Source organism: Acomys minous (assembly GCF_964271855.1).
Source record: "Acomys minous genome assembly, chromosome: 17".
In the NCBI taxonomy this organism is placed as follows: Eukaryota; Metazoa; Chordata; class Mammalia; order Rodentia; family Muridae; genus Acomys; species Acomys minous.
In genome coordinates, this window is record NC_140500.1 from 53,280,380 (window position 1) to 53,307,617 (window position 27,238).

Below are 27,238 nucleotides of genomic sequence, written 5' to 3' on the forward strand. Positions count from 1 at the left end.
GGGGCGTGGCTGAGGGGCATAGGGGGCGGGACTGAGTGACTTGCTGGACAGAGCTGAGGCGCTGAAGGAAGCCGGGCTGAGGGACTAGAGGATAAGGGGGCGGGACTGAGGGATTTAGGGGATTGGGCTGAGGAGGCAAAGAGGCGGGGCTGAAGCTAAGAGTAACGTGCTGAGCCGAGGGACCCGCGCTGAGGGGGCGGGGTTCTGGGACCAGGGGCTTTGTGGGCGGGGCTGGGTCTAGGCCGAGGGGCTTAGGAGCTGTGGCTCTGAGTTGCTGAGGCACCGGAGAACCGGGCTAGCGGGGTGGAGAGGCGGGCCCGGCAGGCGGCGCCCTCCCTCACAGGCGCCTCCCCCGTCTGCGTTCGCAGGGCTCCCGCTCCTTCTCGCGTCGCAGCCGGCACTTTGCAAACTCCTCGTCTGCCCGCGGCGGCCGCAGCTCCGCGCCCTGCCGACCCCTGCGCGTCGGTGGGGCAGCAGGCAGCAGGGTGGCGGCGGCGCGGGGGAGCGGGAGGCGCCAAGGCACTGGGCGTCCGCCGGCGGAGGCGGGAGCCAAGGCGGAGCCGCGCCAGCCCCGCGCCGCCGCGCCCCCCGGGCCGAGCCCCGCTGCCGCGCCGCGCCGTGCCGCGCCTCCGTGCCCGCCGCGCAGCCATGGCTGCGCCGCCGCCGCCCCGCTGCCCGCTCGCCTGAGGAGCGGCCATCCGCCGCGGGGACCATGGCGAGCGCCGCCGAGCCCCCCGGCACGGCGGCCGAGTACCTGCAGGAGCTGACCCGGATCGTCGCGGCGCAGCAGGAGCTGCTGGCGCAAAGGCGGCGGCGCATCGAGGAGCTGGAGCGCCAAGTGGCGCGGCTGAGCCGCGAGAACGCCGGCCTGCTGGAGCGGCACCGGCGACACCTGGCCGCGTGCGCTCGGCGACCGGACCCGGGCCCTTCGCCTCTCGGGGCCATCCCAGAGCTCGGCAGCCGCCGCGACAAGTAAGTGCAGAGCGGCCGGATGTGCGGGCAACGCGCGCGAACTTCTCAGGGGGCTGTGGAGTGAGTCCCTCGGCCGGAGCCTGGCGCACCCGGGACCTCCCGGAACTGCCATCCGGCCTGGCCTCGTCGCGCGCGCGGCTGTCGCGTGCAGCGCCCGCCCGCCCGGGGCCACCGGGGCCGCCGGGGCCACTCTTGCTTAGTGCTCTCCACACCGACACTGCGCCGTCCAGCCCCGGGGCCTCGTCCTCCTCCCACAAGACACTAATTCCCCTGCCTCGACCCGAGATTACCCCAGCTATTTCAGACCAAGGATTAAGGAGCCGCCGAGGAGGCGCAGCCCCACCGCCCTGGCCCCTGGCGTCCCGGGAGCTCCAGCCTGCAGCAGCTTCGCCTCCTCTGGGTGTTGGTGCCAACCAAGCCTTGCTGGCAGTCTTCTGTGCTCTCCTGGGCGGGGCTGGGGGCTTAAGTGACGCTGGGGTGGAGTTGTCAGGTTTGCTGCTGTGAGCTTTCTGCCTATTCCTTCTGCGATTGCCTTTGAAACTGTCAGGGGTCGACTAGAAAAAGTGTTCAATGTGGTCAGTAGCTCTAGCACAAGCGACCTGAGAGGCTTTGAGCATGCAATGCTGGAGGAAGGAGTTACACTGATTCCAGATAGGGAATCTGATTCCTTGGAGTGGGAAACCAGTCATTGGGGACAACGTTTCCCCTACCCCGGGTCCGACTGCATCCTGCTATGGACAAAGGACAGAAGGCCTGTACAGCCTGCTTGGAACACTAGTTGTAGGCATTTGTGCTAGGGTTGGTCCACTCTTTGGTAGAGGAGAGTTGTGTTTGTAGGGTGGTGATGGTTGGTGTCTGAAGAGCCAGAGTACGGCTGAATTCCTTGGCTTTTTAGGAGGCAGGATGGAGTGTTACAATCAACCCTTCTTTCTGTTCACTTGAGAGGTAGAGGATTTGTGGCTAGCTTCTAACTGGGGTCACTGATGCAGAGCCTCCCCTGCTGCTTGAGAGAACAGAGAGGGAGCTCTTAGTTCTGAGGCTCTTCACTAGTCCCTTGCACAGAGGTCAGCCTATGCTATCTACAAGGATGCAGAAGAAAGTCTGGTCTGCCGAAATGAAGTCCCTCGCAGCTTAGGGAGGTGGCACCAGAGCAGGGACACACATTCCTGTTTTGATAGGGAACAGTGACACACGTTGGTCAACTGATGCCTCACATCACTATCCCGGGAGATACATATTTTTTCTTTCAAAGTCACCCCTACTGACCAATCTGAGTATGTGTAAAGGAGAACTCTGAAGGGGCAGAAGTTTCTCTCCCAGGCGTGGGGAATCTTCGTTGTCCCTCCAGTCCGTGGTCTTGACTGAGGAGGTCAGGGGGCACAAATGCGGAAATTTTATTTCATAAGCTTTCAGCCTTGAGACAATCCGGCTTCGCTTTCCCCCTATGAGAGGCATAACTAAAGCCCGTGTCACCTTAAAAAAGTATAGCGTCACCTTTAAGGAAAGCAAGTGGCAGCACAGTTCTTGTTCTATGGTCTAGGTCCAAGGCAGTTTGCAAACTTGAATATGCACACTAGGAATCTGGACTTGTTTGCTTAATGTGGATTCTGACCCAGCAGGTCTGGGGCAGCCTGGAGAATCTACTCTTCTCCCAAGCTCTGGGACATTTTATGTTACTGGCATGTAGACCTCATGATAAGGGACGAGGATAGGGAAAGGAACAGGAGGTTCCCTTCAAGACAGATCATACCAGCTCTGTTTTCCTGCCTGTACCCCATTTCCTAGCCCTTTAGGAAAAGGAACGCCAATTCCGTCCTCCCCTGGTAGGAGCCACCCAACATCCTCTAGATCTGTGAGATGGTATTTAACTCTTGTGTGCTTAGGGCCCTGGGGCGTTAGGGGCTGCTTTTCCAAACATAGTTTGGTTGTGTGAATAAAGTGACTGATGTGAAGGAGTGTGTGATGACTCATGCCCCCTTGAGAGCTTTTATTAAGTGCTGTTGTATACAGAACCATCAGAGATAATATCTGGAGAGACAAGAAGAACCACAGAAAAGAGGAGATAAATAACGCTACATAAGGAAAAGAATGTGGGAAGATGAACTTGGGGCTAAGGCTCAGCTCTGCATATCCCAGCTGGTGACCATGGGACAGGTCACAGCACCTTGCCTCATCTCAGCTTTTCTTAAATGCACACGAAGCAGGAATCAGCTTAGCTGCCTCCCATTCTTTTTCCCTAGGGTAGGAGAGAGAGAGAGAGAGAGAGAGAGAGAGAGAGAGAGAGAGAGAGAGAGAGAGAGAGAGAGAGAGGAAGGCAATGGGCACCCTATAGGTACTTCATGCTGGCGAGATTTTTCCCATGTCTATCAGTTTCTCAATTCTTTGGATTAGCTGAGCCCAGACAGGAGGTGGGAACTCAAAAAGCTAGGGACAGGAGATGTGCAACGGGGGAATATGGAACTGTGGAGAAGGGTTGCTGGAACGGACAACTGTTATTAAGCCTGAGTTTCCAGAGGTGACGGAGCAGTACAAGGCCATGGTCTGGGGGAAATGGAGCTGGAGGACTGGGCTCTACTTTTCCCTACCTTTGTGTGTGGATGATGTCATTCCCAGGCCTCCTTGTCTGTATATAGTGGCTCTTATAAGAGAGGGTCTGACAAGCACGCTGGCTGAGCAAGACCTGACTGACCTTTTCCTAAGTAGCTGGTAGCCACAGCAGCCCCTGAGTTAGGAGCTTCAGTGGTCCATTGCTTTTCGTGGGACAAGAGCCTCACCTCACCAGACACAAGATGCCTCAACGAGCTAGAAGCCTTCAATCCCAGCAAGCCTTAAGTTCTTTCTCAGAGGGCTTTCTTGCATTCCCGACAGTTAGTGCCAAGGATCACTACTGGTTCCCAGCACTGGGGGAGCCACTTGAAACAGGGAAGAATTTCAGTCGTTCGTGGGGCCTTTGCTAGCTGGCAGTTATTTATTTCTGTTGTTACTGATGCTGATTTTTTCCCCCTGACATCAGCACTCATATGCAGCGTGCAGTCAGCTGCATTCTAGTGATTAATTTCTGGAACCACATTCTCCTCACTAGAGCTTGGGTACCGAGTAGGTGTACAGAGGATGTTGCTTGAATGGGTAAAGCCTGGGAGGGGAAGGGTTACTGGAATCATCATGTGGCAGGTACTGATGGATATACTGAAGCAAGTTTAGGAGAGCATGACTGTATCCCGTAAGGGTTTGCTGCATGCTCACACCATGTGTGTCATCATCACTCCTGCCAGGCGGAGAAAGTTGCTGCTCCCATTGTACAGATGTGAAACGTAGGCTCAGAGTAGTCACGTGCCTTGTTTAAGCTCTGGTTGTAAGCCAGTGTTGAATCTCATGCTGCCTGGCTCCTGATCCTCCTCCCCTACTGCCTGCCTTTCACACTGTGGGATGATCAGACCACTTCTCAGGATTCTTTTTGGCCAGTGCTTATGGGCACGTAGCGTGTATGGATCCCTTCTACCCTATGAGATCTTGTCACCAAGGCAGCGCTGGTTGTGGTTTGTATAAAGGGGAAAAGGTAGGAGAAGGTGACCCGTTTTTAGCTTTTGATCTCCTCAGGTTTCTTGGCAGAAGTAAACACCAGCCTCAAGTGGCTGAGAGGCCCAGTGGAACGGCCTCTTCCGCCTTCTCATCTGCTCCAGCCCTCAAGGGCTGTCACATCACACATCACTTGGAGAGGGCATTTTTCTGAAGCTCTGAATCGGTGACTCACTCTGGGGGTGGTTTTCGGTGGCATTCAGTGTCTGTTGACTTACCAAACAAAGTGCTCTTCCTGGCTTTATGGTGACATTAACCGTGACGATGGTGCTTCATTTCAGGGGGCATGCTCAAGGGTGGCCGTGGAACAGGGGGCGGCAAGACGGAATTAGACTGTCCTAATTGGCAGCAGGCAGATGACACAGGGAGCACTACTTTGGATGGTCCTGGCAAGGAGCCTTTGAGTTGTGTTGTTCCTCAAAGTGGCTGGGAGGTACCAAAACTGAGGTGCAGGGGCCGGGAAGCTGAGTGCTCTTCTGTGCAGATTCTCTCCTCCCTCTGAGGAAAGACTAGAAGCCCGGGAGAGGATGCAGGGGCCTTTTTCTCCTCAGCTACGACGGTGGCTGAGAAACGGGTGGCAGGAGTCACTGTGTTTATGCTTCTATTAAATAATATTCTTGTTCTCTCAGCCGAGATAAAGCCTGTATCCAGTGCTGGGAAGATGTCCCTCTGTCAGGAACAAGCTGCACCACACTTTGGGACACTTGTCCTAGTTGGACAAAATGTATTAAACTGTAAGGGATCAGGGTGAGCCATTCTTATTTTTCCAGCAGATGGTAGAGTCCGCAGAAAAATGAGGGAGTGTTTCTCTGAAGCTCTCTCCCAGCCGTCTGACAAGCTAAGCAAATTATTATTTTACAACCCAGAAAATAAATCAGGGACTGCTTCTTTATCTAGCTGGCGCTGAGAAAAACAGTGAGCGGTGCAGTATGTGAAACGCAGTTGAGAGCTGCGGATGCTTCCCATGTGAGTGTTCACACTGGATACAGGCCACTGTGCCTGCAGACACCTCAGCCCCCAGGGCTCTGCCATGGGGAGGGAAGTGTGAGCACTTGGACACAGAAGTCAGGCATTTGGAGACATTCGTATGTTCGACCATCAGGATGGCTATCCATCAGTTCTTTTGTCTATGATGTTGTTTTGACAGCTGATCGAGTTGTCGGTGCTTTCCTAATTTTTTAAATATTTTATTTTTTATAGAAGAGCAACACTTGACTTAACTTGGGAAGTACACTGTTCTGTGCTTGTCAGGGTGTCAACAGGAATAATTACCACTAAGCAACTGGGGAAACAAACATAGACAAACTGGGAATTTGTCAAGAACTGGAACCCAAGGTGAAATTGACCTATCTGAAAAAGGGGGGAGGGCTACTGATGCAAACTTGAGTTTGAGTTCAGTAGGTCTCCTGCTTATAGCCCAGATCTCCGTAGACTGTAGACTTAAGTGTGACTGAGTGACGCAGATGGAATTCCTGTGTGCCAGGTCTTCTCTGTGGAGCTAATAACTTGGGGTTATGCAGAGTGCACTGGCCACTATTACCTATGGAAAGGACTTCTGTCTTCATTAATCAAGCATGGCAGCTTTGATATTGCAGCTCCCCCATCACCCCAACTGCCCTAGGCTTCTTCTAGAGGACCTTTAGGGCTTTCTTGTGACTAGTCCCTGGGCAGTTGGCCCTCCTCTAGCAGTGGGTTGGAAGGCCCAGCCCTTACTGTAGCTGTTTTCCAGTGGCTCAAACTGTCTAAGTCCCAGCCTCTCCGAGCCAGTCTTAGGACACATTTGAGAAGCCACTTCTCTAAGGGACCAGTTGTAGGAGCTGCCTGTGGTGTCTGCCACCAAGGACTCAATAGATGGTAGCTTTGGAGCAGGGCTAGCTCGGGCACCGAAATTGCCTTTGGGGATTGTTTAGCTCCAGTATTTTCACACATATAGAAGAGAAGAAAGAATCACGCAGAGCAGAACACTGCTTCCCCTTCCTTCCCTCTAGGTTCTGCAATTAAAGTTTTTCAATATTTGCTTTATTGCATACCTCTGTACCCTTGAGGGTGCTTAGAAGCACATGGATGGGAGTGAACATTTATGAAGTGCCTACTGTGGCCCAAGGATGGGGCTCAGTGAAACAGACATGTGATTGCCATGTCCTCTCTTCACCCTGTTCCTAGGCCGCAGAGGTAGGCAGGATTCTTGTTCTCTGTTAGGGCAGTTTCCCTACTGCCTTCAGTTGGAAACATGAACAGGGATAGAGCTTGGCTTGCTGTAGGAGGGGGGGACAAGCAGTGTACAGGCCCAGAGCATCTGAAATAAGTGCTCACCTGTGGCCATCAACATAGGCTTCCTGCAGGAAGTGTCATTTGAGCTATGGCCTTAGGAACAAGAGAGGAAGAAGAGAAGCATGCATGTACTATCTATCTACTACTACTTCTTCTTCTTCTTCTTCTTTTTTTTTTGTGTACTTAATACAACAGAGTTTGATTCAAACTCTTTGTGAGACATACTGTCTTCATCTGGTTAGCCTTTAGTTACAGACTTTTTGCATATTTTAAAGTGTCAGAGACTTAATATTATTAAAGCCAAATGGGTTCCCTAACCTGTCCCCCCTAGAGCAGAACTCTCTAGAATGTTCGGCTTCCCTCTTTTCACAACCCACCATATGCTTACATCTCTGATTAACCTTTCTGTGGCCTTCTTTTCACCTAGTGCTAACCCTGAGGGCCTCAGAGGCTATCTGGGAGGTGTCTTTGCATATTTTGTTTGATTTTTTTCACCCATACGCTGGCTTCCTTGTCCTCCCTGACACCTACAATGAACCCAAGGGCTGGGCTGAGGATTCAGCAGATGCCACTGTACTTGGATTTTGCCAACATTGTTTAATGGATGATCCAGTGGGGATGCAGAGAGTACCAGCTTAAATAAGGAGAGCAAAGGCATTCTTAGAGCTGCATGGCTGCGGTTCCTTACTCAAAAATGGGAGGAAACAGGGCTGGGCAGATGGTTAGTAGTTAGGCACAATTGTTGCTCTTATAGAGGACCTGAGTTTAGTTCCCAATACCTACCTAGGCAGGGTCATAACTATGTGTAACTTTAGCTCCAGGGAATTCAGTGAGGGATACCTACACCCATGTGAATGCACACTTACAGATACACATACCTACTCATAAAATAAATCTTTTTAAAGACTGGAATGTATTATTCACACCCTTAGTTATAATGTTCAGTCACTATTCACTATCACGATTGGCTGTTTATATTGTCAACACTTGCTACAACTCTATGGTACAAATGAGGAAATAATGCGGAGAGGCAAAGGTGGTGGAGGAGGTGGCAGTTTGAGGGGGAATCAGCCAAGGACATCAAATGAGAGGTATTATTTTTTAGAGACTACTTTGAATGTTAGTCCATTAGGTTTAAAAGGTAATCCATGTAATAGTAACCAAAAGAGAGATAGACTGGTTATACCAGCCAGGAATGCTGGTGAACATCTTTAATCCCAGAATTCAAGAGGCAGAGGCAGGCAGATTTCTGTGAGTTTGAGGCTAGCCTACTCAACAAAATGTGCTCCACTCCAGCCAGAGCTACACAGTGAGGCCTTGTTAAAAAAAAAAAAACTCAAATAGGAAAACAAAATATTAAAATTTGAGAAAAAGACTGCTACTGTAAATAAGGACATTCTAAGAGGGTTGGTCCCTCAACAAGACATAACCATAACAAACAAACATGCACTAGACAACAGAACCTCAAGATAGTTGAAACAAAAACTGACAGAAATAAAGGAGATACAAATAATTCAAGAGCCAGGCAGTGGTGGCGCACGCCTTTAATCCCAGCACTCGGGAGGCAGAGGCAGGTGGATCTCTGTAACTTCGAGGCCAGCCTGGTCTACAAAGTGAGTCCAGGACAGCCAAGGCTACATGGAGAAACCTTGTCTTGAAAAACCAACCAACAACCAAACAACAACCAACCAACCAACCAAAAACAATAACAAACAAATAAGAACAACCCAAATAATTCAAGAATAATAGGCAAGAACATCAGTACTTGACTTTCGACAGTGAATAGAACCAGACACAAAACACGTACTTCCTCCTTCCCCGGAGAGAATGGGTGCAGAAGCAGGAACTGGTCAAGGATGTTGGCAGTGAAACCCAGACTCTGGCGCAGAAGCTGAAAAACATGGATGCAGATCTATGACAAACTGTGTGGATACCAGGGAACCAGCCCAGAAACTCTGTGGGATCAAGTTGTCTTTATGTTTCTAAATGGAGCCCTGTCCCCAGCTTCACAGCTTCTCTCCCCCTCCCCCATCTCTTCTCTCTCTCCCTCCCTCCTCCCCCTTTCTTCTCTCTCTCCCCCTCTCTGTTTGTGCATGTGTGTATAGGTGTATGTGTTTGTGTGCATGCATGTGTATGCAAGCAGGGGTCAATGTTGCATGTCTTCATCAATCCCTTCTGTACCTTATTTTTAGGGACAGAATGGACTGGGTCTCTCACTGATGCGGGAGCTCACTATTTCAGCTAACCAATAATCCCGAGGTGCTCCTGTTTTTTACCTCTCCAGTCTTGGGGCCTATTTCTGATTTTTTTTAAGACATGGGTTCTATGGGTCTGAACTCAGGTCCTCATGATTGCACGTCAGGCACTTTACTGACTGTCCTACCTCTCCAGACCCTCACTAGACTTTAATGAATAATTAGCAAATGAAAGAGTCAATAATTCAATGACTCAACCAGCCATCCATCCACTTACTCTAAATGTTCTATTTGGTACTGTGTTCGCTAAGTTAAACTTATTTACTAAATTAAAATTTAGGCCTTAAGCCCAAACACTATTTTATTTTACCTCAAGACTTTTGAGTCCAGGTCTGTGCAAGGCCTGGGTAAGCTATTCTTTGCTGTACCATCAAGGGAAGTTGCTCTGTAGTATTTAATTGGAGATGAGCTTGTCTGGAGGATAACTAAATGGCTTAACTCACATGCCTGGAAGCTGTGGAAGGGTCTAGAAAACTGGGTTCAGCTGGAACCACTGACTGGAGTGTTCATATGAGGCCTCTCCACCATGGTAGACTCTGGGGAGTCAGTCTAGGCAGAGAATGTTCTGAAAGGCCTGGGAGGAAGATGTGAGACTCCTTTGGACATAACTATTGAAAGTTCCAGAAGGCCACCTCTGCTAGTCCTGTCAGTCAACCAGGTGGTAAGGCCAGCATAGAATCTTGAGCATGGCACTTGGCTGTGTCCTAGTTAAGGTTACTATTGCTGTGCTGAAACACCATGGCCAAAAGCAACATGGAGACAAAAGATTTTCCTTGGCTGACATTTCTATATCGCTGTTCATCACAGAAAGAAGTCAGGTCAGGAACTAAAGCAGGGCAGGAACCTGGAGGCAGAAACTGATGCGGAAGCCATGAAGGGGTTCTGCTTACTGGCTTGCTCCTCAAGGCTTGCTTCCTCCCTTATTATAGAATCCAGGAACATCAACCTAAGTTTTGCACCAATCACAGTGGGCTGCGCCCTCCCCATCCCTCACTAATTAAGAAAATGCCCTATAGGCTTGCCTACATCCCCTTCTGGAGGTATTTCCCTAATTGAGGTCCCCCCTCTCAGATGACTATACCTTGAGCCAAGTTAACGTGAAACTAACCAGCACAGCCCCTCTTTCTCTGTGTCTTTAGTTTCCCACAGTAGGTTTGTTTAGACCACACTCTGTTACTCCCTTTTCTCTAAGTTTAGTGATGGTTCCACTATGGCTTACTCTCAGATAGGACTCAGCTCTTGCCTCTCTGTGCGCGTATCCCTGTTCTGTTGTAGGGGCTTTTCCATGCAGAGCCATGGTGTTAGCTAGCTTTCTGTTACTGTGGCTCACTGTTTTTCTGAGGTTTCAACTCACAGCTGTTTGGGCCTATTGCTTTTGGGGTTGTGGTGAGGTAAAGCATGTGATAAAGGAAGCTGTGACACGTGCCATGTGCCAGGACGGCTGGCAAGAGAGGAAGAGACTGGAGTCCCTCAGTGTCCTCCATGGGCACTCTCAATGGCCTAGTGATATCGCACTAGGCCTCACCTCTGAAAACCTTCCTCATGGGCTGGGAGCAAAGCTCTTACCACATGGCCTCTGTGGGCGTTGCAGATGGAGGATATAACGGTCACTCAGAGAAGCTGGTCTGAAGAGGCTAGGGCCCACTGGGCTGAGGGTGCTTCCCATGTTTGGGATCTGACCCTTGCCCTGGATGAGGACTGGCTAGGGCAGGCAGGATCCTCTACCCAGTCACTCTGAGAGTGCTTACCCATCTCATCTTCATTTCCCACACTCAGAGCTGTATTTTTAACTCCTGCCATATGGTGAAGCAGCCAAAACACCCAGGAGGGAGTCTGGGGAAAATCATATTCATGGATGCAGTGTTGATAACGTCAGCCACGAGGGTCCCTGTTTTCATTCCTGCCTCTTCCCTCCTGTTACCTCATTGTGAGCAGCGCCATCCTGCTGAGCTGTCACCCAGCTAGGGACACGGGGAACATCTTCAAGACCTCTGGCCAACTGGTAGGCCCCATGTTGGAGAGGATGGCCACACATGATAGTGGGTCCTTGAGCTTTTAGGGACATGCTGTGGAGTGTTCTGAGTTCTGGCCTTCTGAGATGTAAACAGGCAGCAGGCTGTGTCCTCCTCCCATTTATCTTCCTCCTCCCGCTTTCTCTCTCCCTATTTTTGTCTCTTTATATCTGCCTTGGATAGTGCTGTGCTTTCTACTGTGTCTTCTGAAAGGTCTTGTGTTGCAGACCTAATTCCTAAGGTCATATATGCTAATAGTGCTTGAAGCTGTAGCCTTTGGGAGGTAGTTGGGATTAGGTGAGGTCTTGAGGGTGGGGCCCCATGATGGCTTTAGAGGCTCTGTAAGAAGTAGAGGAGACTCGAGATAGAGTGCTGCTCTGTTTCCCAAGTACTAGTCTCTGATGTGTTATAATCCAGCACTGGCCTCACTAGCTTCTCGCTATTATTATCTTGTACATGCCAGCTTCTAGAACATGATCCCAATGAACCTTTATTCTTTCTAAAGCAATTCAGTTTCTGGCTTGCTGATAGCAACTGAAGAGGGACCAAGTCAGCTACAGACACATATATTTGCTGACATGTTATCTGTTACTCACAAACATGCACCAGGCAGAGTGGCCGAGCATTGGTTGTATTTGTTCTGTGCTTTCCCACATGCCCAACACTATCACTTCTCTCAGACGTGCACCCTTTTTGTGTTTCACACCGTTCTCTCTGTCTAGAAAGCTCATCCCACACCCCTGTTCCTGCCTTTTGAACCATTTTTGAAGGACAAGGTCCTTATCTTAGCCTCTTTTCTGTTTTTTTCACATATTAGAATAAGTCTCCTCTTTATATGTATCCAGTTTCCACTTGAAGCACTGGGTTCTCCTGGCAGCTTCCCAGCTCTTATTCCTGTTTGCCTACCTCCTCTCTCTCCCAGGGTGGGGACCAGTCACACCCTAGTCACCTTTCAGTGCCTACTTCCAACCACTTGTGTTTACCGCAACATATTTCAAATATATTATGGTTGCTTTGTGTGCAAGACCAAGGGTTTCCAAAGTGGTTCATGCATGCCCCTGGTGTGAATATGTTGTTGAAGAACAGGATAAAACAAGACTGGAACTTTCGTTTCTGTGCATCATTGAGTCTAACTCCACAGCTTGTTTTTGCTGGGCTCCTCAGTGGTAAGTATCATGTCAGAGAAGTCACATCTTTTTTATTTTTTAAATTTATTTGTATTTTTTAATTTTTTTATTTAATTAACTTATTCAGATTACAACTCAACTGTTATCTCATCACTTGTATCCTCCCGTTCCTCCCTCCCTTCTTCCCGCTTTCACTCTATTCCTCTCCCCTGGGTCTATGACCGAGGGGGACCTCCTCCCCCACCATATGGTCACAGCCTGTCAGGTCTCATCTTGGTAGCCTGCTTATTCTTTCTCTGAGTGCCACCAGACCTCCCCATCAAGGAGAAGTGGTCAAATATGGGGCACCAGAGTTCATGTCCGAGTCAGTCCCCGCGCTCCACACAACTGTGGAGAATGTGCTGTCCGTTGGCTAGATCTGAGTAGGGGTTTGATGTTTACTGCTTCTATTGACCTTGGTTGATGCAGTAGTTTGAGCAGACCCCCTGGGCCATAGATCCACCTATCATGATGTTCTTCTTGTAGGTTTCTAAGATCCAAGAAGTCATATCTTCATGTCTCTTATAAATACATGAATTCATTTATTCACTGTCTCCTAAATTTTTCTTCTGTTTGGGGAATCTCATAAAACAATTCTATGGTTTGAACAAACAATGGTGGTGTATGCCTTTAATCCCAGTACTCTGAAGGCAGAAACTGGCAGATACTTGTGAGTCTAGGTCAGCCTGGTCTACATAGTAAGTTCCAGGTCAGCCAGGGCTACATAGTTAGATCCTGTCTCTAAAACAAGATCAAAAACAAAAACAAAAGGGAAAAGATGAAAAAGACTACAACTGTTGCAGTCTTGCATTCTACCTCCAGCACTACAAAACACTGCTGATAACAACAACAAAAACAACAACAACAACGTCTCTGACCTCCATTACAGCTCAGTTTTAGCTGCTTTCATCGTCTTTGCCAGCTGCTTTTCTGGCTTGAGGGTGCCATCAGGAGATGGTCTCAAGCACACATTGAGTACTGCCTCTGTTGACTGAGTAGTTTTATCCGCACAATTCCGCCTTATAGATGAGAACATGGAGACCCAAAGAAGTGAAGCCTCCCTCCTGCCTGGGCTGGGTATGGTACTGGTTTGTTTAACTCCCAACTAGTGCTGTTTGTCTTTTTACAATGTCTGGGGCCTACTGTACACCTATGGTCCAGCCCTTGGACTCTGCTTTGTAGCTGGGTGAGAGATGGCTTCTATTTCTGTGATTTCTTCAGAGGATAGTTCTGCTATCAATAGTCTCGTGGTTGTTCCCAGTAGACCCTCTAGTCACTTGAACCCCTGTGCAGGAGAGGTCAAGAGTGTGTCTGGGAGAGCTCAGTGAGAGGCTGACCCGAGGCACAGGGATGGGTCGGGGTGGGGTGGGGGGAGCTGGTTCACCACCCACTTCCCAGATTTTCAATTTACCACATGCAAACAACTCCGTCTTCTTCCACTGGAGACCAGGGAGATGGAAAAACACTTGCCCCTTCATCATGATGACAAGTTGTTGTGAAATGCAGTTTCTTTGATCCCTGTCCTAAGCTGGCTTTTCAGGTTGGACTTAGCCCTTTCTGGCTGTTCTAACAACCCTGTAGTCTGTGTGGCTGCTGAACCACAGTTGTTGCTTTCTTGAAGTCTAGAAGGCAGTTTAAGGCACTGACAGATTGGGAATTTGGTGGCCCTGCTCTCTGGTTCACAGACGGCAACGTCCCCCTGTCCTCACATGGCAGAAGGGGCAATGGAGGTCTCTGGTATTTTTTGTTTTTTGTTTTTGTTTTTGTTTTTGTTTTTGATAAGACCACCAATTCTGTTTGTGGGTGATCTGCTTTCCTGACCTTATCACCAACCATAGACCCCATTCTTAACTCCATCACATAGCCAGTTAGGACTTCAGCACATGAGTTTTGGGGTACTTAGACCATGGCAAGGCCCAACCTAATCGTCAGACCTTCCTGCCCCTCGGCCCTGCTACATGGTGAGGAAGCAAGTGCTTCTCTGAGCCTGTCACCTGTGGGGACTGGGGAAGGAGCTTGCTGGAACAACTACCCTGGCTGCAGAGGCAAGTGGATGTGGAGAAAGATAGCCCCAGGGTCTCAGCTCACACCTCTGTACTGCCCTTTGGGGACTCAGTCTGCTTGGCCTGTGTGATATTTGTGTGTTCAAGTGTGGCATCTTATGCCTAAATTCATCGCTTTTCTCCCTGAATAGTTCTCTGCTGGAACTTGACTGACATCCATCACTTCCTCTCCCACATGGAGGTTGGGGCTTTTGACTCTGCTGGCTCCTCACAACCTGCTCCGATCTCCAGAGTCTCCTGGTTTAAGAAGCACATCCCTGTCAGGATCTGGACCTTAGAAGCCTGCAAACTCAGCCTACCTGGCCACTTAGTTGGCCGACTTCTGCGTTGTGCCTTTGAAAGGTCAGGGCTTAGGTAGTTTCATGTGTGATTGGTCCTCGGAGATTTCCCAGTCATGAGACCTCAGGGATGTCTCAGGCTCAGGTTCTCGTTTCGCTTGGAGGTGAAGGGCTATGATGCTGAAATTGAACACTGTCACTTCTCGGACCCTAATTTGCCAAGTGTGGTTTGGGTTGAAACCGAATTGCTCAGGTGGGTGGGTGGGTGTTCAGAGAGCTGTGGCTGGAGGCTGGCTCCATCCTGCAGAGTCTAGGAAATGCTTCCTCATTTGGAACATGGTGACTCCCCGGCAGGCAGAGCCTGTGGTGAGCTATGTATGGAGAGGAGACAGAGAGATATGAATAAAATTAGAGGCAGAGATGAAGGAAGCTGGAGAGACAGAGGAGAGGTAGAGAAGGCAAGATAGAGAGACCCAAAGAAACAGGGAGGGAAACAAGGATAGAAAACAGAGGGGAGACAAAGATCTTAGATGGAGAGAAAGATGGAAAAGCAAAGAAACAGACAGAAGGAGGTAGCCTGGGAGACAGGCTCCGTAGAGGCAGAGGCTGACAGGCACCAGGCACTGTGTCTGGGTTCACCCTCCTTCCTCCCATCCTCCCTCCCTTCCTTCCCCCATGCTGAATTCGTCATTAATGCATTCATGTATTCCTTCACCTAACAAGCCCTCTCAGAGCACCTCCAAGTGCCAGCCTTCTTGCAGGGGGAGGCTCCATCCGTCCTCAGGGTGCCAGGCTGGTGGGGCAGGAAGGAGGTGGGTGAGTGGGGAGGGGGTGCCAGGCACATGTCAGAAAATGCCACACGTCTGAAGGTGATGCTCGTGCAGGTTGGCTTTGACACCGGTGAGACTCTGTACAAGAGTGAGTGAGCCTGGGGTGGAACGGAGGCCATAGACCTGCTTTTCCTGGGTGCCTCACACCTACCGTTTGCCCTGCTACCTGGGTGTGCCCATTCTGCCCCTGTGTGGGTTATTCTGAAGCCTAAAGCTTTCTGTAGGCAGGGGTGGGCCTGCTGCCGCTTGGATTTGAAAACCAATTTGTGTTTCAAAAGAGGAAGTGTGACAGGCAGTCAAGTGTCAGGCAGTGAGCCTGAACCTGAGACTGGGGTGGGGGTGAGGGGGAGGCAGAATGTGGCTGTCTTTGCTTACTTGCTGGGGCCTGGGCAGCTTGGACATACAGGAAAGCATGTTTCCAGCTGGCCTTGCAAAGGTCCCCCTGCATGGGCCCTGCTACAGGCCTACTCGGAAGCAGAGCTTTGGGGCTATTTATATCCACTCCAGCAAATCTTTTGATCGTGATGATCCCGGGCAAAGCTTCTGTGATGCTGGCTTTTGCATGCTGTCCTCCCAGACTGACGTGAGAAGGGAGAAAACACGATCCCAAGAGTGGCAAGGATAGGCGGCCTCCTGCCCACACCTCAGCTTGGGACCTGAGAGTCTGGCCAGCCAGCTCACACCCAGCCCTGTGTGACACTATCTTCTCACTGTTTCTCTGTACTTAGGGCAGGGGATGCTATCCAAAACTGACATTACTATGTCTCAGGTATCTTTGTTTATTTATTTATTTTACTCAGAGGAAGATTGTTTTAGTTTTAAAAATTGTGGAACCGAGAAAAATGCTCAGTGAGTAAAAGCACTTTCCCCTTATGCCTGACAACCCAAGTTTGAATCATCAGAACCCATGTAAAAGCCAGACTCGTACATAGCTCAGCTGTCTAATCCCAGTGGTCCTATGGGGTTGCAGAGACAAGAGACTTCTCAGATGCTTGTGGGCCAGTTAGCCTGCGTACACAGCATAAAAACAACAGAGAGACCGACCCTGTTTCAAGCAAGGTGGAAACTGGGGACTGACACCTGAGGTTGTCTTCTAACCTTCACATGTGTGTAGTGGCACACATACACTTGTCTGCATTCATATACGCACACATGCACACAACCCCAAATTGCGTCAAATCTATCCTGGACAAAATTTATAGAATTTTCGCTATCTTTAGCTGTGCGGCCCAGTGGTACCGAGCATGCTCACATTGTACAGCTCTCGGGATAACCAAGTGCTAGAGCTTGCCCGTCTTCCCAAATGGAAACCCTACACCTCCTGCTCTTGGCTCCCACTGTGCTACTCAGTGACTACTCTAGGGATGACGTGTAAGTGGGATTCTCAGCTTGTCTTCAGTTACTGGCTTATTCCACTGAGGAGCACAGCCTCGAGCTCTCTTCCCCTGTTACCATTCTTCTAGAAATGGAGTAAGACTCATGACATACCTCCACTAGAACTTGCTTCCTCCAAGGTCAGGGACTCTTGGAGTTCCCACCTACTGCTGTCGGGCATGCTGCAGCTGTGCAGGCAAGTAAAGACCCTCCTCTGAAGCCAGGCTTTCAGTGCTCAGGGTGGGTACCAGAGTGGGAGTGTGTTTGGGGGGTATATGCCAGGGGTATCAGATGTCACTCATCCCCACGTAACATAGGCATTGCTATCTGGATGAGGAGTTTGGATGAGGAACGGTGGATAAAGATAAAGGTGGGCTCAGGGCAGCCACTCGGTTGGTCAGTGGATGGGTAGTTATCCTGAGAGGCTTGTCACTCTCTCCTTCACTTCTTTCTTCAATAGGGAACTAATTATGACGTTTAAACCACATTGCCTTGGACTAGGGGCAAAAATAGAATGAGATCTATGGAACTGTCACCCAGCTTCTCAATCACCAGAACTTTACCTTTCTTACTTTATTTATTCCCTCTGCCTTTAGCACGTTCCCCCATCTTGGGGCTTTCCATGTGGTTGTAGCTATTCCCAGGCCTTTCCTAGTCCCGTCTCTCACCACTGTCCCCTTCTCATCCCTATTTTCCTCCTTAGCACCAGTCTCTGAGCCATATATGGATTTGTTTGCTTATTAGCTGTCTCTCAGGGGATGTGTGTCATTGGAGGACAGTTTTGTCTGTCTTGCTTACTCCCGTTTTCTCAGCAGGTGATATAGTAGGCCTTCGGAGCAGCCATTCATTGAGTGACTGCTTGCATACTGCTGGCATTCTCTCACTTCGCTGCTGGTTCTGCAAGACCTCACACTGCATCCAAGGAGCTGAGGGATACCTTGGCCTGGTCTTGACTTGTATAAGGGGAAGCCTATCTTAGTAGCCTTTTACCCTAACATGCGTGGCCCCATACTCTGGATGGATAGTGATGAAGTCTCCACTGCTGCCATTGTTAGCTGGGCTCTGCTGGGTCTCTGACTACTCCTAATGCAGGGTTCTTTGTGTTGGGTGGGGGCAGCTATGTTGACACTATGGTCCTAGCTGTAGTTTTCAGGTGTCTCGCCCTGACTACAGCAAATGATAATTTCACTCAATTGTTTCTTTTCCCTTTAACCCCTAGTGCAGAGGATCAAGCTAATCACACTGGTTGGTGCCAGGACATTCATCATTGCTGTCCAGCTAAGACCTCTTCATCCCTGTGTGGCCACTTATTTCCCATCACCATGTATATCTGCTCTACCCCCTGATGTCTAAGCTTTCTTTTCTGCTGGACACTGTCCTTGTTCGTTGTGTTCTCATTCTATGAGTACTGTCATTTGTATTTTGGCTTCCCGTGAGCTAGATCCCCCTTATTCACTGTTGTTTCCATTGGCTGCTATCTGGCTGTGCCCTTGGCTTGATGAAGGCTTCACTCAGTCAGGCCTGGAGTTCTTACCCTTACCCCAGGTGCAAATGACCTATGCTAGCTAGAAGTCCAGTGCCAGGCCACAGGCAGAACATTTCTTGCAAGCTTACTCTCTGGCCCCTGTGGGATTAGATCTGGTCAGACTTTCTTTTGAATCCCTTCTGTTATCTACACTGAATGGTGCTCCTCAGTTCATAGGGAACCCTTCCCCAAGGCTTTTCCTATTTCCTGCTTGTGCTGTGTGCTCAGGAGTGTTAGGTTCATTTCTGACCTGGCTCTGCATCCAACATTTGTTTTTCTACACGATCAGAACCCTAGGGAACCCTAGTATGCTACCTGACTCTACCATCCTATACCCCAGGGATAGATGCCTAGGTTACCTTTATTATGAGTTGTGTTCAGTGTGGCATCTTCCTGTATGGTGCCACAGGCAACAGTGTGTGGATGCCCTTGGGGCTCTGAGGGTACAGCATCTGGTCACCACAGGACCACAGACCGCATGAAGTCGATCATCTTGAAAATCATTACCAGGTGATGTTTTTGCCCATGTCCACATATGGCAGTGTTACCCCTCCCTTCACTCATTCAAAAGCAAAGACATGGCTCTTCTGGCTCTCAGATTTTCTGCAAGTGCCTGTTACTCCAGTTTATCTCTTGCCCTTCATCCCTGGTCCCCCTAGGGACTGCTCTTTCTAGCCCCAGGTGATAGCTCACCTTCCTGCTCTCCCACCTTTGTATGGACTATACCTCTGCCTCACCTATAGCTCGCAGTCAGTGACTAAGCCCAGATGTTTCCACTGGGAAGCCTTACTAGATATGGTTTGTCCAATGTATCAGATTATCCTCCTAAGGCTTCTGGAGACATTCATGTCTATAAAATAAGCAACAAAATAGCCTGGAGAGCCCTGTCTAGGTCTCTCTGCAAGGGAAACCTTATCCTCTATGCTTTCTACTTGGCTATGTAGTCCTCCTACAGGAGGCAGTATGAGAGGAAGTCATCCAAAGGGCCCTGCAGATTGATACCAGTGCCCAGATGGAAAAAGGCCTGGGAGTCACACAGCTGGCATCTCTAGCTCTGAAACAGTGACTTCTAGCCTAGGCCATGCTGGGGAAGCCCAGGTGTGGGCCTCAGTCCTCGCCTGGCTCTTTGTAGGTCTTTCCTTCTCTTGCCGCCTCAGTTTCCTCACGTGTGAAATGGGCTGATGACCTGCCTTTCAGGAGTCCAGAGTGTCAGGAGGGCTTGTCCTGTAATTCCTCAGCAAGGGCCCGGTTCCCCTGCCTTTGTTGCAGTGTCTGGTGACCCTTCCCCACCCCAGAGTGGCTAGGCTGGGGGTGGCACTAAGTGATTGGACAGTATGAGCCCAATCTGCTGGTGTGTGTGTGTGTGTGTGTGTGTGTGTGTGTCCCCACAACTCAACGTGTGTCCTCTGTACTTCACAGAGGCTTTCCGTGCCTCAGTTTACTTATTTGCAAAGAGGGGACAATGGGATTCCTTCTCAAGCTTGTTGAAAGTGAAGACCCCCCAAGATGCTGAGTAAAGAGACTCTGGGATTTAGTGTGGTCAGTAATTGGCTGTCCTTATTGTTGTATCCACCAGCATTACCATTGTTTACTCATGTGACTTTAGGCACCTGAGGAAGTGAGCCTAAGCCATGGAGGCCCATTGCCCTTTGTGCCCAGCACACCAAGGGGCAGGCCTGGTTGAGGTCCTGGTTGAGCCACAGGAAGGAAGTCTTGTTCTGGACACCTAAGTAGATGCATAAAGTGGCTTCATGCAGTGTCAAGAACTGTGGCTCTCCCCAACATGTAAAACACTCTGACTTATGAAATTTGCTAAAGGCAAAACTATCCAGATAGTCTGTAAATCCATAAAGCCCAAGGTAATTGGTTTTTATGCTGGGCCTGGATGCCCTGCCTGAGAGATAGTACACAGGGTCATGCTTAACAAGGCTTGTAGCACAGAGTGCCAAAGATTACAGAGGGAGCTGAGCTGTGAATTCCAGGGGTTTGTTATTCCAGAGGATGTATCTGGAATAATGGAGTGAGGTTCATAGGATATGAGGTCATCTTCTCTGCCCTAGAATTCCAGGGGCAGATGCATGAATACCTATCCCTGTAGCCCAGCCGAGAGCAAGGCAATGGAAGCAAATGGCAGAGAACTAAGTTCTGACAGGGGACCTGGGAGCGTTTTGTCTGAGATGAGAAAGAAAGTGGGTTCATTGAGAAGCTTTTGGGAATTATAAGAAGGCTTGTTATGGACATAGGTGACACTGGAGCATGGCAGCCTCAATAGAGGTCCCTCAGTCCATGTGTCCAAAGCTCTAGAGCTTGGGATGGCTCTGTAGGGTGGTCCCTATTCTAGATGAGAGGGCTAGCCTGTGTCCTTCTGGATTAGACACTGAACAAGTGTGTCCCTGTGGAGGAAACCTTGGTCTTGGCCTGTGGTAGCTCCTTCAGAGGCCTAGCTGAGTCTCCCAAGCTGGGCCCTGTTCCCTTAGCTGCCAGGAAGGGTGGCTGCTTCTTATCTAGTTCATGCCGCCTCATTTGCAGGGCTTTGGGCTTGAGGTCAAGGTCAGCCTCTGGGCCATGGGGTCTGCATGTCTCTGTATTCTCAGCCCATGTTCAATACCAGGCACAGAATAGAGATCTGATCTGGAGTCAGGGAAGAGTCAAGGGTGAACCTTGACCTTGGATGCAACTACTAGATCTTGTGCAATTCTCATTTACAGGGATGTACTCTTTGGCTGCCTTACCCGGATACACCCACTCTGAGTAAAATCAGTCCTTCAGTGAAAAGCAGGAAGTCCTTCCTCTTACTGGACAGAAATCAACAAGGAAGCTCATTGGTGGTTAATGTCAAGTGTAACGCATAGCTCGTTGCTATTGATTGGGGTTTCCGCATCACTGCATAGATGCTCCTCTTCTAGCTCCCCTCCAAATGTCAGCTCAGGAATTAGGGAACTCCATACCTTTCTGGTTGCCTTCCAAGAACGTGTCAGAAAATGTCAGACCAGGGAATGTAGTTAACTAGCATCATACAGATTAAGCCTTGGGGTCTGAGGATTGTACCTCTCTGTTGCCCGCTCCCCAGCTCCATCCACTCTTCTGCAACTCCTTCCCCTGCTCTCACTCCTATTCACCCTCCAGGCCCAGAGAGCTTGAAGCTGCACCCCGGGATCCTGCACCTGGCCAGCCTCTGGCAGGGGCAACTTTAGCTAGAGCAATGTGGCTTCCTACAGAAGTCTCCCTGCCAGCACGACTGTTCTAATTAGTCATATTTTGAAAGCAGATCTGCTTAATTGCAAGCAGTTCTAAATATTGGTATATAAATAAAGTCATTAATAACAGTATATGATGAAACTTCTCCCGCTGAGTACTACAACAAATAGGCCTATTGACCGTCTGGGGCATCTGCCTGCCAGAGGTTGTCCTGCTTGCCCCACTCCTGGCATCTGTTGATGATCAGAGGTAGAGATCAATGGAGTCTCACATAGAAGGGCAGGAGCAAGGAATGAGGGGCAGTAGACCTACAGAGATGGTTCCAGAGCAGTAGCATTGAACAGCAATAGTACCACCTGATAGATCATCTCCAGTCATCAAGTTAACATGTGCTTAGTGAAAACAGTTATGGCTTTAAGCACTCCATCCATCAGCCTGCCTCCACATCCTCCCCCATTCAGCTGCCTGGCCTCTGGGAGTGATAATGCTCCCTGTGAATACTGTGCCTTTTCAGTGACCTCTTTCTGTACGTGTACCATTGGAGTTTATGCAGGCTGGCTACTGGGCTGCTGGTGAGCATGGTGACATTGGGCTGTACCTTGGTTTCCTCCTTTGAAGATTACGTATGACTGTATCTGTCAGGCACAGTTTGGGATTGCTCATTTGAAGGTGTCCTCACCAAGTACTTACCATGTGCCAGGTTCTATTCTAATGGAAATCTTGAGTGTCCTGTATGGTGGAGGGTGTGGTAAGAGGGAGGCTGGCAAAGGCCTTGGGGAGGAATTAGAATTTTGTTCTAGATGCTGCTGGACATACTTGGAAATACCAGGCTTGGATAATAAGGTCCAGCTTGTCATTTTAGTAGCAGAGGGATGTGAATAGGCTGAGGGTGGTGAAGGGAAGCTGTGGTAGGGCCAGAGAGGGCTTGCGAGGGAGGGGGTGTCACTGGACAGAAGCATGGGTGTGGGGCTTTTGTAAGACAAGGCTTAGAAGCCTCCAGATGAGACTCATGTGATAGCATCATGAGGACTCCGGGGATGCTGGCTTGAGTAGCTGAGAGTGAGGTCGGCTACTGCCCAGTTGAGGGTGACAGGAGTATAATGAGTATAATGGGCACTCAGTGTGAGGTGTCTAATCTTTCTTTATTGGTTACATTTCATACTCCTGGTGTCCTCTGATTCTGACATCTCTCGTGTCTAGATATTTTTAAGTTCTCCTTGTTTCTTTTCTTTTCTTTTCCTTTCTTTTCTTTTCTTCTTCTTCTTCTTCTTCTTCTTCTTCTTCTTCTTCTTCTTCTTCTTCTTCTTCTTCTTCTTCTTCTTTCTGTAGATGCTATAAAGCACCTATGATGTACTGGAAACTTGTGTATGGGGTCTTTGCAGCAGTGCAGCACTTCTGTCATATGGATGGCTCTGTACTGGTGTGTCACTTTCACCAGTGCAGTCCACAGTTATGTGAGGGCTCACTTCTGGTGTTAGATGCACTGCTGATTGGATAGATGTATATAGAGCTATGTGCACACCATTACAGCTTCACTCAGAAGAGTGTCACTGCTCCTAAAATCCTCCGAGCGCCATCTGCTCACCCCTCCCTTCTTCTGAGCTCTGGCTGCCATGGGTCTTTTTTTTTTTTTAACTGTCCTGTGTTTTATCTTTTCCAGAATGTCAGCTAGCAGGACAGTATGTAACTTTTCAGAGTGCCTTCTTTCACTTAGTCATATGACCTAAATTGCTGTATGTTTCTGTGGCTTGATTGCTCTTTTCTTCCCAATGGCAAATGTCATTCTACTGTCTGGGTCTGCTACAATTTGTTTCTCCACTTGCCTGCTGAAGGACGTCTTCCTTGATTGTTTTGGCAATCATGATGAAAGCTGCTGCAAACATCCATGTGCAGGTTTCACTGTGACCCCAAATTCTTAGCTCCTTGGGGTAAACACTAGAGTGTGTTATTGTTGGTATGAGAAAGTTTAGTTTTGTTAGACACTGCCAAATGTCTTCTGAAGTGGCAATACCTGAGGTTCTAAATGTTGGATTCATTATAGGGCTCCGAGTTCACAGAACTTCACCAGCTCGAATGCCATTCCCTCATATCCTCAGCCTTCTCAGACTCAGAGGAGCACACAGAGTGCCCCCCTTCCCCCCAAAAAAACTGAGCACAGAGAAGATGTTCTCAAGGGTCTCTGAGCTTCACTAGACACCAGGCTATGCAGTATAGCCAGGAAGTATGCTGGTCTGGCTGGTCTGGGCTTAGTTGTTCTGGGAGCTGAGGTGGCATGTTTGGCTCAGCTAGGGGCCATGTAACATGGGAGCTAATGGACCTGACAAAAGTGTGACCCTGGTACTGTGGGGTTCAAGATAGTCTGGGAAAATGGGTGTGTCTTTAGAAATGATCTGTCTTGACATAATTTCAAGCCTTCTTGTGAGCATTTGCTTGCTTGTGTTTTTTTCTTATCTGTAAGGATGTATGTTTGGGCATGTTTGTCCCAAGTCCTCAGTACTTTGGGGTATATCTGTATAATTGTAACTTGTTCTTCTTACCGTGTCTACTTGTATTAACTTTAACCATTTTTATGTGCCAGCATAAAACGTTCACTGTATGCACGTACTGCCTCATTCTTGTGAAAACACTCCAAAGTAGGTTTTGCTTACCTCCTTTTGTAGGATAGAAAACTGGGCACAGAGAGGTTGAAGAGTGTGCCTGTGAATACCCAATTCTGTATGGCAATCTCAAGCCTGTTCTTGCTTGGGGAGCAGAGTCCAATTACTGCTGGTACCACATACTCTCCTTATTATGGCCCCCTCTCTTCCTCCTACCTTGCCTGTCTGATGAATACCCTCACTTTTGGTTCCTGTCCCTCTCTTATGATACCCTGTGTTTGCCACCTGACAGGCCTTACATGTTGTCTTCTGGGGCTTGTTTCTGTCCATTTTATTTTTCTCATTGTCACCTGGGCTCCCCGAGGGAGTGTTTCTGATTGGTTCTTTCTCACTCCAATGAAAGCTCACAATAGGACTGAAGTCCTGGGTGGTGATGGTGGTTGATACAGAGTAAACACTTGACATTATGAGCTGCAGCTGCCCCTTAACTTATAATGGGGTCACCTCTGGATAAACACAGCTTGAATTGAAAATACTGTTGGTTTGGAAAGAACATTGAATACATCCAGACTTCCACCCATCCTAGAACGGCAGCACAGTTCTCTGTGGAGAGTTTGTTGTTTTCCTCTGTGACTGTGTGACTGGGAACTGTGACTTGCTGCAACTGCACCACAGTTGAAAGAGTGTCATACTGCATAGCTCCAGCCAGGGAAGTATCCAGATGCTAAACTGCAAGCATGGCTTCTACTGAGTGTGTATTGTACCATCATAAACTTGAAATATTGAAAGCTGAGATCTCTAATTAATGTTATACCATTGTATCGAATGTATGATTATATGTGATGCAATTGTAAGCCATACATAATAGTTAAATTGCATTAAAATGCATATACTATGGAATTGACCATATTAACTATTTCAAGTGGACATTTAGTACAGTGTAGTCACAAGATCCTATTGATACAGTGACATTTGTAAAACCTTGTGTCATGTCACCATCACCACTTGCCACTTTAGCATGTTTTTGTCATTTTAGCTAGAAATTCCTCCCATCAAGCAGACACCTATTATTTATACATAGTCATGTTGATTCCCTCTAGACCACTGTGGGATCTACCTTTTCAGCCTCATCATTACTGGCTTTTTAGATTATGCATGATAGGCAGCACCTAGGTGCCAGTAGACTCTAGTGGCATCTGCTTTATGGTCCTAACAATTCAAAAGAAGCCTCTAGACCTTGCCCATCATCTATTCTTCTGATTGGGAGCACATGGTTTAAGGTTTGAAGCAAGTTGGAAACCCAAGTACCCTATTATTAAAACATCTAAAGCTTTTGCAGTCACTGGCTACTATGAGTTATCAAGTCACCTGACTTAGGTGGAACACCTGGCCTTGAGCTAACTGCATGGTACATGTAATTCAAGGAGATACCATGTGATTGTAGACACAAATAGTACCTTTCATGCACAGGGCCTTAGGTGTGGGTGACTGAACCCTGTCCATAGTTCAGTATAGTTTCTCAGAACCAAGACACCTCCTCTGGGCACTGTCTATCTCATAAGGCCACCCTGAAGGACCTGACATCCATTATCCTGTCTGCCTCCTCCAGGAGAGAGAAGCAATGTCCTTTGACTCTTTTACTGTCAGAACAAGCTAAGTCCTGTGTGGGCTCTGGTTAACTCTTTTTGGAGTTGCCACTTCCCCCGATGGCCAGTGTGTTGAAGGCTTGGATTCTACCTTAGTGCTATAGAAAGGTGGTGGAATCTTTAAGAGGTGGGGCCTGGTGAGAAGAAGTGAGATCACTTCAGGGATGGTAATCTCTCCTCTTGTTTTGCTTCTTGGCTACCATGTGGGGAGTAACTTTGCTTTGCTACATGCTCCTGACAGCCTGTGTGTGATGGTTTAAATAATGTCCCCAGAGGCTCATATATTTGAACTAGTCACCAAGGAGTAATACTATTTGAAAGGATTAGAAGGGTTAAGAGGTGTGGCATTGTTGGAGGAAGTGTGTCTCTGGGAGTGGGTTTTGGGGTTTCAAAAGATCATGCCAAGTCCAGAGTCTCTGCCTACTAGATCAGGATGTAGCTCTCAGCTATTGCTCCAGTGTCTGCCTGCATGCTGCCATGCTTCCTACCGTGATGATAATGGACTAAACCTCTGTAAGCCAGCCCCAATTAAATGCTTTCTTTTATTGTAGTTGCTTTGGTCATGATGTCTCTTCACAGCAATAGATCAGTGACTAAGAAACTACACTATCTTATCATAGGCCCAGAAACAATGGACTCAAACAATTATGGAACTGAGCCCAAACAAGACTTTTCTCCTCTTAAGTTGGTTAGCTCTGGTATTTTGTCACAGGGAGGGGAAGTTGACTAATAGTCTAGTCAAGCACATTTTGCATGGAAAGGAAATAATCTGCCCCTCCCCTATGCTATCTTCAGTACCAGAAAGCCAATCTTTAAGTGAAAAATTTAACATCCAAAGTACCCAGTGAGCATGTAGAAATTCTACTGAATTTCTGCATCCTCTACAGCCTTTCTGGATGTTTCTGAAAGCATGTGTGCTCTTATGATCTAGTGAATAGTGAAAGAAATCAGAGTGAAGCCATGTGGATGTGACTAGTTTTCTATGGAATTTTATCAGGATTCTGGAGTCACATGAAGAAGGCTATTTAGTGTGTAGAGGACACACAGGCTGCCCACAGTTCCTATCTAGGTACCCTGCACCAAGCCACACAGAAGTGGCTTACTCAGCAGCCTGGGACTCATGTACACAAATCTCTAAGGTAGAGGTGGGCAAGGGCCAAACAGGATTGCCAAGCAGGATCATCAAAGCATTCTTTCTGCCAAGGGTGGTAATATACACCTTTAATCCCAGTACCCAGGAGGCAGAGGCAGGTGGATCTCTGTGAGTTTGAGGCTAGCCTGGTGTACAAAGCAAGTCCAGGACAGCCAGGGCCCTGTTACACAGAGAAACTCTGTCTTAAAAAACAAAACAAAACAAACCAGAGGCAGGGATTCTCTCTGTTATGTGCAGGCAGTACAAGTTAGTACCACTTTTACATGGATGGAGGAAGGGAGTAGGGAGGAAAATGACTAGGAACAAGTTTAAAGTTCTCTTC

General features: G+C 48.6%; 1 protein-coding gene across 6 annotated transcripts in view; it reads left to right on the forward strand.

Moving 5' to 3' along the window:
- The first annotated feature begins 685 nt into the window (after positions 1 to 685).
- The window catches only part of IQSEC1 (IQ motif and Sec7 domain ArfGEF 1), a 337,559-nt gene continuing 311,006 nt past the window's right edge, over positions 686 to 27,238 (forward strand). For 2 of the 6 annotated variants that reach the window (XM_084765775.1, XM_084765764.1), the window contains exon 1: positions 692 to 972. In XM_084765775.1, coding sequence (XP_084621901.1) covers positions 713 to 972 — 260 coding nt within the window. In that variant the 5' untranslated portion in view covers positions 692 to 712. Of the gene's footprint in view, positions 973 to 27,238 lie in introns of all 6 variants that reach the window. The other 4 variants (XM_084765762.1, XM_084765768.1, XM_084765763.1 and 1 more) reach the window with 4 other exon arrangements.